The sequence below is a fragment of the Loxodonta africana genome, chromosome 12, assembly GCF_030014295.1.
Source record: "Loxodonta africana isolate mLoxAfr1 chromosome 12, mLoxAfr1.hap2, whole genome shotgun sequence".
In the NCBI taxonomy this organism is placed as follows: Eukaryota; Metazoa; Chordata; class Mammalia; order Proboscidea; family Elephantidae; genus Loxodonta; species Loxodonta africana.
Genome location: NC_087353.1, coordinates 56,114,621 through 56,125,286, shown reverse-complemented (window position 1 = coordinate 56,125,286; position 10,666 = coordinate 56,114,621). Strand labels below are relative to the sequence as shown.

At 53.5% G+C, this 10,666-nt stretch overlaps 1 protein-coding gene across 1 annotated transcript; it reads right to left on the bottom strand.

The window, feature by feature from the left end:
* Positions 1–2,295: 2,295 nt before the first annotated feature.
* PRSS33 (serine protease 33) lies at positions 2,296–4,985 on the bottom strand. Its single transcript, XM_003417662.2, has 6 exons — positions 4,775–4,985; positions 4,397–4,423; positions 4,141–4,303; positions 3,727–3,998; positions 3,338–3,507; positions 2,296–3,140 (listed from the first exon to the last, which is right to left on the bottom strand). The coding sequence occupies exons 1-6, from the start codon at positions 4,983–4,985 to the stop codon at positions 2,982–2,984; spliced, it is 1,002 nt and encodes a 333-aa protein (XP_003417710.1). The 3' UTR covers positions 2,296–2,981.
* Between the last annotated feature and the right edge of the window lie 5,681 nt (positions 4,986–10,666).

Here is a 10,666-nt window from a genome sequence, read left to right as displayed (position 1 = left end):
GTGTCATCTGCATAATGCAGGTTGTTAATGAGTCTTCCTCCAATCCTAATGCCCCGTTTTTCTTCATATAGCCCAGCTTTTTGGATTATTTATTCAGCATAGAGATTGAATAATTATGGTGAAAAGATACAACCCCGAGGCACTCCTTTCCTAACTTTAAACCACACAGTATTCCCTTGTTCTGTTCGAACAACTGCCTCTTGTTCTATGGACAGGTTCCTCATGAGTACCATGAAGTGTTCTGGAATTCCCATTCTTTGCAGTGTTATCTGTAATTTGTTATGATCCACACAGTTGAATACCTTTGCATAGCCAATAAACACCTTTCTGGTATTCTCTGCTTTCAGCCAGTATCCATGGGGCATCAGCAATGATAGTCTCATTCCATGTCCTCTTCTGAATCTGGCTTGAATTTCTGGCAGTTCCCTGTCAATATACTGCTGCAGACGCTTTTGAATTGTCTTCAGCAAAATTTTACTTGCACGTGACATTAATGATACAGTTCGATAATTTCTGCATTCTGTTGGATAACTTTTCTTGGGAGTAGGCATAAAGTGGCCAGTCGGTTGGCCAGGCAGCTGTCTTCTAAATTTCTTGGCATAGACAAGTGAGCACTTCTAGAGCTGCATCCGTTTGTTGAAACATCTCCATTGGTATTCCATCAATTCCTGGAGACTTGTTTTTTGCCAATGCATTCATTGTAGCTTGGACTTCTTCCTTCAGTACCATTGGTTCCTGATCATATGCTACCTCCTGAAATGGTTGAACGTTGACCAGTTCTTTTTGGTATAGTGACTCTGTGGTATAGTGACTCCTTCCATCCTTTAATGCTTCCTGCATGTTTTAATATTTTCCCTATAGAATCCTTCAGTATTGCAACTTGAGGCTTGAATTTTTTCTTTAGTTCTTTCAGCTTGAGAAATGTGCAGCATGTTCTTCCCTTTTGGTTTTCTACCTCCAGATCTTTGCACATGTCATTATAGTACTTTGCTTTTGTCTTCTTGAGCCGCCCTTTGAAGTCTTCTATTCAGCTCTTTTACTTCATCGTTTCTTCCTTTTGCTTTAGTACTCAGCGTTCAAGAACAAGTTTCAGAGTCTCTTCTGACATCCATTTTGGTCTTTTCTTTCTTTCCTGTCTTTTTAATGACCTCTTGCTTTCTTCATGTATGATATCCTTGATGTTATTCCACAACTTGTCTGGTTCTGGTCTTAAGTCATTACTGTTCAACGCATCAAATCTTTTCTTGAGATGGTCTCTAAATTCAGGTTAGATACACTCAAGGTTTTACTTTGGCTCTTGTGGACTTGTTTAAATTTTCTTCAGTTTTAGCTTGAACTTGCATATGAGCAATAGATGGTCTGTTTCACAGTCGGCCCTTCACATTGTTCTGACTGATGATACTGAGCTTTTCCAACATCTCTTTCAACAGATGTAGGGCTCAAAAATTTCCCTGGCTGCCTGGCTGTCCCCTTGTGGGCATCACCACCAACAGCTGAGTCCTTCCTTGGGCATTGGACATTGTCCTGCATCTCCCCAAACTGCAGCTACATTGTTGACAGGGAAGGTTTTTCCCTCACTTAATGATACCTGGGTAGAGGGTCACCTTCAGCTGGGACATGGCTGGGCATGTGTCAAAGAAGTCATGCCCATCACACCCAGTGAGAGAGGAGCCAGTGGCTGGCCTTGGGTGCCAAACAGCTCTGCAACTGCCCAGCCTGTGACTTGAGGGCGGGCAGAGTCGGGAAGATGCTGCTTTTGCCCCTCATCGAGTTTTGGGTGAATGGTGGGCCAGCAGAGGCTGACCGCCTAGGTTGGTGGGCTCAGGCGGCCGGGCCCAAATCCTTCACCAACTGTGTGTGGCTTTAGGCAGTTAACTTCACTGAGCCCCAGTTTCCTCCTCCCCAAGACAGGTGAATGACCACTTGTCTGTCAGTTTGTCATACTGTGGTGGCTTGCGTGTTGCTAAGACGCTAGAAGCTATGCCACTTGTATTTCTTGCTCCTCAGAAGCCCTCTGAAGCCCCTTTCCCTCATGCGACTTTCTACCCACTGCACCTCAGTACAGCCCCTGCCCCTCGGTTCCCTGCTGGCTTCCTGGGCCCCTGCCTGACCTGACAAGCAGAACTGCCCTATAGGGTTTGCAAGCTTCCAAAACAGCTGATGGATTTGAACTGCTGACCTTTTGGCTAGCAGCCGAACACTTAACCACTGTGCCACCAGGGCTCCTCCATCATGACAGGGGGCAAAATCTACATTAATTTTCTATTACTGTGTAACAGATTACTACAAATGTAGTAGTTTCAAACACCAATTTATTAAATCACAATTCTGTAGGTTAGCAGTCCTACAGGTTCCTGCTCAGGGTCTCATGAAGCCAAAATCAGGGGCTGGCTGGCCTCCAAGCACACTCACATTGTTGGCCAAATTCAGTTCCAGCCGTTGTAGGACCAAGGTCTTCATTTCCCGGCTGGCTGTCCACCAGGGGCCACTCTTCAGCCTTGGAGGCAGTCACAATTCCTTGCCACTTGGCCCCTTCCATTTTCAAAGCTAAAAACAGAGAATCTCCCAGTGTTGAATCCCTCTCATGTTTCAAATCTTTCTGATGTTCTCCAGAAAAACGGGCACACAGGCCAGATGGGAAGCCAACTGGCTTACCCATCTCTGGGTGCCTAGTGCTAGCCCCAGCTAGAGTGAGGAGGGTAAATATCAGCAAGGAGGGGAGGGAGCAAGCGTAAGCCCCCTGGGTCACGGGGGAGATCCCTGAAAGAGGATTGGCAGGGTCAGACTAGGGGAGCCCCAAGGGGAAGAGGAAGTAGGAGGATGGACAGATAGATGCGTGGATGGCACAGCCACAGAAGACCCCTTAGATTTATTAGGCCTCTCGGCTATCAGCCAGAAGGGGCAGGTGGGGTGTGCAGGTTCCTAGCAGGACCGGGAGGCTGAGGGATCCCAGCATCTGGCTCCAGGTCAGTGTTTCTGCATCAGAGGCTGAGGCGAGCCTGAATCCAGGGGCTGTAAGTGGCCACATTGGTGTAGACACCAGGGCGGTTGGGCAGGGCACAGCCCTTGCCCCAGCTCACAACGCCCACCAGGACCCAATGCCCAGACTGCACGCAGGTCAGGGGTCCCCCGGAGTCCCCCTGCAGGAGAAGGGGGTGGTTAGGTCCTAGCCTTCCCGGGACTTGAGATCACTGTCCATGGGCTCCAGTCCCCGAGGTGGGGGCCTTTGGGTTTAGGGGCTGGGACACTGAGCCTGGAGGCAGGAACTCCTAGGTCCTGGGTTCTAGGAAGGCAGCGTGCGGGGAGCAGGGGCTTGGCTTCCTGAAGACCCACGCACCTGGCAGGCGTCCTTGAGGCCCTCCACGTAGCCGGCACACAGGTTCCCGGGCTGCACGATGCGCTCCCCGCGTGGCGCATTGGAACCCACGTGGTACAGGCGGTCACAGGTGCGCGCGTCCAGCAGCTGCAACCTCACTCCCTGCAGGGGTCGCCACTCCGGAAGTGGAACTGGGGGGAGGAGGGTGTAGGCGAGCATGGGGGCGGGGGGAGAAGCCCGGCTGACTCGCTATGCGATTGGGAGTGGTGTCGGGCTCCGGCCACAAGCGCTGGTTCCCGATGGGGGTTCGGGGTCTGGGATTCTGGTCAGATGGTAGTGAGTGGGGAGGCACGTGGTAGGGCCCACCCGCCCCTTCTCGGTCTCCCCGCCACCGCCCAGCCGCGCCTAACCTCCGGGCTTCAGGCTGCCCCAGCCGGTGACCCAGCACGGGGTGCCGGGCGGCGGGCGGGTGCCAGGCGCGGGCAGGCAGACGGGCTGGATGCGGGTGCCCAGGGCCACCGGGCGGCGTAGCTGCAACAGCGCCAGGTCGCCGTTGGCCCGGTCCTCGGAGTAGTCCGGGGGCAGCAGCACCCGACGCACGGGCGCAGAGAGCGCGTGGGGCGAGGTGGGGCCCAAGCGCAGCACCCCGAGGCGCACGCGGTACTGGGACGGCAGCGCCCGCCTGCGCGACAGGAGAGACGGCGATTTACAGCACCCCCTCCCCGAGCCCGGGACCGCGTCCCTGCCACCCCGCGCCTCCGCCAGGCGGCGCCCCCTCCCCGCTCGCGGGAGCCCTGGGAAGAAGAAGGGCGACCTCTGCCGACCTGGGGAAGCAGTGCGCCGCCGTCAGCACCCACTGCGGGGCGACCAGTGAGCCTCCGCACACGTGCTCCCCGCGGTGCTGGACGCTCGCCTGCCACGGCCACTCTCCGTCCCGGGCATCCCGACCCCCCACGATCCGACTGGACACGTGGGGCCGCCCACAGGCTGCAGGGGACAAGTGGGGGCGAGTGTGAGCAGAGGACTGGGGGCCTGAGCAGTGGGGGGGGGGTGGCCAGGCGCCGCGCCGAGCTTCCTTACCTGTAGACTTCGGGGTCGCCGCAGCTTCTGGAGGAGGCAGGACGGCTGGATTATGGGTTTAGTGTCAAGTATCGCGTGGGGTAGGGGAGGTCAGAGATTAGGAAGGAGGGTGGCACATACTGGGGCAGTGACCTCATGCCAGGCTTTGTGCAATGAGTCACCTGCTTAAACCCTCCCCAGACTGCTTACACCCAGTGCACAGATGGGCACATTGGGTCTGGAGAGCCTTGGATCAGTGGCAGAGAGGATCGAATCCCTGGAGCCAAGATTAGACGCCCCAGAGTGCCATAGGGGAGCCAGGCCCAGAGAAGGGTGAGATGGGAGACCTGGAGACCAGGGTTACTGTGGCCAGCCCACCCAGTCCCTGGCTCCACTCACCCAGCAGTAGTAGGAACAGGATCTGGTGGCCAGGTACCTGCCTCATTCTGTCTTCAGGGCTAAGCTGCGGAAGGGTGGCACTGTCCAGGGCTTGGACTCTGGTCTGGAGCCAGCTGGGAGAGAACGGAAGGTCCTGGCCCCAGCACCAGTCCCCAGAGCCACTGTTTGCCCTCGGCTCCTGGTTGGTGCCACACTTCCCCCTGTGGCCCATGTGCTATATACTCTTCACTTGGTCCAGGCCCCCTGCGCAGGCCTCCAGTGACCACTCTGGTTAAATGTGCAGCCTCCTCATGGCCTTGTACCCCCACACTCCCACCCCACTCCACCACACATTCTCTTTCCATTGCCTCACAGCTGACCCTAGTCCTGAGGTAGCCCCTGGTCCTGGCAGCCCTTGCGCCCTGTTCTCACCCTCTGGCCAGGTGTACTCCCAGCTGACTTGGTGAGAGGAGGGCCTGGAGGTTAAAGGGCCAGGAGGGGGCGGAGGCCCAGCCAGGGGTAATTACAGGGACCAGGGCTGGGTTTCGACTTCACTTGTCCAGCCTGGAACAAAGATGCTTTGAGCAGAGCTTTCTGAGTGGCAGGAAAGGGATGCCTGGGTTTCTTGAAGGAAGCCTGGCTGGGGCCAAGGTGCTGGGAGTTGGGTGCGTGCCAGTGGCTGCGGTCAGGCCGGGAAGCTCCTGGGAGGATCCCTGGCAGCTCATCTCTGAACCTGAGCCGGCTCCTTTCTCACTTGGTCCCTGGGGCTTCTGAGCGCTATTGTTCTGTGCAGAAAGCACCATGCTGAGCCTGGACCCCAGGATCCTGGGTCTGGGCGCCGCTAAGTGGGGAAGGGCTATCTCAAAACTGGCAGCACCCCCATTTGACCCAAGGCAGGAGCAGACCTGACCTTGGAGGATACTCCAAGACAGAGCGAGGCTGCTGACGTAGGGTGGGACCCAGAGACTTGGGGACAAGGGCAGGGACTGCCCGCCTCTCTCTGCTCCAATGGAGGGCTGGACCTGTACAGTGCCCTGCACACTCAGTCCCCTCTCAGGTCACACCAGTGTCCCAGGCTCCCTCTTGTTCCTGGGTTCTGCACACGCAGTGCCCACTGCCCCTCCTCCCTCAGTCCTCTGCTCCGTCACCTCCTCTGTGGGGGCCCAGAGCCCCCTGCCTAGGCTGGGCCTCCTCTGTGGTTTGCTGTGTGTTGGAGGAGGTTTGAGAACATCTGTCTGCTTCCCCTGCAGGAAGGGGCCTGTGTCCCCAGTGCCTGGAACAGAGCCCAGTGCAGAGTGGCCCTGAGAGTGTGTTTGGGAGGGAATGATTGGGAGGCGAACCCATTCTGGAAGCAGGGCGCAGGCTGGGGCCTGGCAGAGCCCCAGACCTCGCCTCGACGCAGATGGAGGGAGCTGGCCTCAGGTGCCACCTTCTCTGTCTGCCTCTGTCCACCGCTCTTGAGGCTGCAGCCTCCAGCTTGGGGAAGCAACTGGACCCCTTTGTGACTCAGTTTCCCACCTCGCAGGCTCTTGTGAGGATGACTGAGCTAACTGCACCGCTCTGAGCACAGTGCCTTGCATGCCGTAAACGCTATCAGAGTGTTTTAAGACTAAAAGAAACTTACTCTTGTTCTCCACAAGCCTGACAGCACCCCAGGTTTGCCTGCCCTGAGGGGGCTTTGGAAGGTGCCCTGGTGGTGCAACGGTTAAGCGCTCGGCTTCTAACTGAAGGGTTGGCGGTTCGAACCCACCAGCCGCTCCATGGGAGAAAGACCTGGCAATCTGCTCCCATAAAGATTACAGCCTAGAAAACCCTATGAGAGCAGTGCTACTCTGTCACAAGGGGGTGCTGTGAGTTGTAATCAACTGGAGGCATCCAACAACAACAGGGGCTTGGCAGGGGCAAGGCTAGGGGGCAGTGTCCAGCTCGGGACAGGGTGGGGCAGCTTCTGAGAGTGGCTGGTGAAAAGACAGAGGGACTGGTGAGAGTGAAGGCGACAAGGGGCACTCGGAACAGGCCCACTGCCCCTGTGACTTGAGGAGCCTGCCAGAGAGCTGGGTCCCCACCTGCTGGAATTTGGGGTGCAGGGAGGAAGGCTGGAGAGCCTGAGGACACCTGGGGGCATAGCTTAAGGAAATGGGTTCTCACAGAAATGAGTCACGGGGGGCTCCCAGTTGAGTGAATAATGAACATTTCAACCTTGGAGGAGCAGAAAATGTCCCCCTGTAAAGAGCCCCCAAAATCCAACCTCTGTCTCAATCCCTGGATTGGAAGCTGAGGCACAGACCACTGCTGGGCCCACCTCCTCTTCAGCCCCACTCTTGATTCCCACCATGGAAATAGCACCCTGGGAAAATGTCACATACTTACCCTGGGGGTACCTGGCTTGTAATAATCCTCAGCACCACAGGTGGATTGTCACCCCCTTCTTCTGATGCCAGACCTGCCCCAAACCAGGGCCGTCATACCCCCACGCCTAGGTCACAGTGATTGGTCAAGGGATGACATATGATCCAAGCCTGGCCAATCAGAATCCTTCCCTGGGATTTTCACACTGGAGGAGGGAAAGAGAGCCTGTATGGTCACAGGTATGGGGCAGCCATGGCCGTGGCTGCTACCGCAGACTCTGAGCTGGCCTGAGAGCCTAGAACCTTCAGGGGCTGAGAAAGAGGGCCTTATGTTGGGATTTCTCATTCCAGTCATTCCTGGGCTACTCTTTCCCCTCTAACACATCACTTTTCCTTTGCTCATGGTACTTCTAGGGGATTCTGTTGCTTGTAATCAAAGTTTCCAGTCCAATAGAAATGCCAAGAATGAAAACAAAACAAAACAATTAACAGCCTCTGATGGCCAAGGAGCACAGTCCGACAAAGGTGGAAGGAAAGTGGCCCTGCCTCATGCTCCCACCAGGTATGTATCCGTGCTGCAGTGCCCAGACTATGGTCCAGCCCCAGGGTACAGGACCCATCCCCAGCCATGTCCTTGGCCAGACCCCAGGGTCAGCCAGGAGACCCAGCAGCAGGGGGAGGGGGTGGGCATGGTTAGGGGACAAGCGAGGAGCCCCTTCTCAGCCTCGTGCTGTGCTTGCTGGCCCTGCAGTAGACCATGGCCCCCAGTCGGGACAGCCACCAAAGCGCCAGCAATGGGAAGCCGTGGGGAGGCAGGTAGGTGGTGTCAGGGTGGACTTCATGATCCCCAGGTGCACAGTGGCTGAGAGGAGGGAGAGGAAAGCAGGAGAGCAGGTGGGGGCAGAGATGGGGGAGTGGAACACTGCCAGGTTGGAGGCTACCCCTCCCAACTACGAAGGCTCCCTGGTGTGGGGCGCCAGAGTAGAGATATATCTAAGGCATGGCAGGTGCTGGGTGTCACGTGAAGTGGGTGGGTGGGGGAGCACCACTGAGTTGTTTCTTTTTTTTTTTTTTAATTTTCACTGTGCTTTAAGTGAAAGTTTACAAATCTCATACAAAAATTTGTCTACACCTTCCTGTATACACCTAGTTGCTCTCCCCCAGTGAGATAGCACACTCCTTCTCTCCACCCTCTATTTCCCTGTCCATTCAGTCAGCTCCTGTCCCCCTCTGCCTTCTCATCTCCCCTCCAGACAGGAGATCCACATAGTCTCATGTGTCTACCTCATCCAAGAAGCTCACTCCTCACTGGTATCATTTTCTGTCCTATAGTCCAGTCCATTCCCTGTCTGAAGAGTTGGCTTTGGGAATGGTTCCTGTCTTGGGCTAACAGAAGGTCTGAGGACCATGACCTCCAGGGTCCTTCTAGTCTCAGACCATTAAGTCCAGTCTTTTTATGAAAATTTGAGGCCTGCATCCCGCTTCTTCTGCTTCCCTGTTGTGTTTCCTGTTAGGGCAGTCATCAGTTGTAGCCAGGCACCATCTAGTTCTTCTGGTCTCAGCCTGATGTAGTCTCTGGTTTATGTGGTCCTTTCTGTCTCTTGGGCTCATAATTACCTTGTCTATGGTGTTCTTCATTCTCCGTTGCTCTAGGTGGGTTGAGACCAATTGATGTATCTTAGACAGCTGCTTGCTAGGGTTTAAGACCCCAGATCCACTCTCCAACGTGGGATGCAGAATGTTTTCTTAGTAGATTTTATTATGCCAATTGACCTAGATGTCCCCTGAAACCATGGCCCCCCAGCCCCCGCCACTGCTACGCTGGCCTTCGAAGTGGTCAGTTTATTCAGGAAACTTCTTTGCTTTTGGTTTAGTCCAGTTGTGCTGACCTCTCCTGTATTGTGTGTTGCCTTTCCCTTCACCTAAAATAGTTCTTGTCCACTATCTAGTTAGTGAATACCCCTCTCCCTCCCTCCCTCCCCACTCTCATAACCATCAAAGAATATTTTCTTCTCTGTTTAAACTATTTCTTGAGTTCTTATAATAGTGGTCTCATAGAATATTTGTTCTTTTGCAGCCGACTAATTTCACTCAACTTAATGCCTTCCTGATTCCTACATGTTATGAAACATTTCAGGAGTTCCTCATTGTTCTTTAATGATGCATAGTATTGCCTTGGAAACCCTGGTAGTATAGTGGTTAAGAGCTATGACTGCTAACCAAAAGGTCAGCAGTTCAAATCCACCAGGTGCTCCTTGGAAACTCTATGGGATGGTTCTACTCTGTCCTATAGGGTCTCTGTGAGTAGGAATTGACTCAACGGCAACGGGTTTGGTTTGGTATTCCACTGTGTGAATATACCATAATTTATCCATTCATCCATTGATGGGCACTTTGGTTGCTTCCATCTTTTTGCTATTGTAAACAGTGCTGCAATGAACATGGGTGTGCATATATCTGTTTGTGTAAAGGCTCTTATTTCTCTAGGATATATTCCAAGGAGTGGGATTGGTGGATCGTATGGTAGTTCAATTTCTAGCTTTTTAAGGAAGCGCGAAATAGATTTCCAAAGTGGTTGTACCATTTTACATTCCCACCAGCAGTATGTAGGTGTTCCAGTCTCTCCACAACCTCTCCAACATTGATTATTTTGTGTTTTTTGGATTAATGCCAGCCTTGTTGGAGTGAGATGGAATCTCATTGTAGTTTTGATTTGCATTTCTCTATCATGAGCATTCCCTCATGTGTCTGTTAGCTGTCTGAATGTCTTCATTAGTGAAGTATCTGTTCGTATTTTTTGCCCATTTTTTAATATTCTTTTTTTAAAATAATTTTTATTGTGCTTTAAGTGACAGTTTACAAATCAAGTCAGTCTCTCACACAAAAACCCATATCTACCTTGCTACACACTCGCAATTACTCTCCCCCTAATGAGACAGCCTGCTCTCTCCCTCCACTCTCTCTTTTCGTAAGCTTCTAACCCCCTCCACCCTCTCATCTCCCCTCCAGGCAGGAGATGCCAACATAGTCTCAAGTGTCCACCTGATCCAAGAAGCTCACTCCTCACCAGCATCCCTCTCCAACCCATTGTCCAGTCCAATCTATGTCTGAAGAGTTGCCTTCGGGAATGGTTCCTGTCCTAGGCCAACAGAAGGTCTGGCGGCCATGACCACTGGGGTTCTTCTAGTCTCAGTCAGACCATTAAGTCTGGTCTTGTGAGAATTTGGGGTCTGCATCCCACTACTCTCCTGCTCCCTCAGGGGTTTTCTGTCAGGGCAGTCATGGGTTGTAGCCCGGCACCATCTAGCTCTTCTGGTCTCAGGATGATGTAGTCACTGGTTCATGTGGCCCTTTCTGTCTCTTGGGCTCATAATCACCTTGTGTCCTTGGTCTTCTTCATTCTCCTTTGGTCCAGGTGGGTTGAGACCAATTGATGCACCTTAGATGGCTGCTTGCTAGCGTTTAAGACACTAGACGCCACTCTTCAAAGTGGGATGCAGAATGTTTTCTGAATAGATTTTATTATGCCAATTGACTTAGATGTCCCCTGAAACCATGGTCCCCA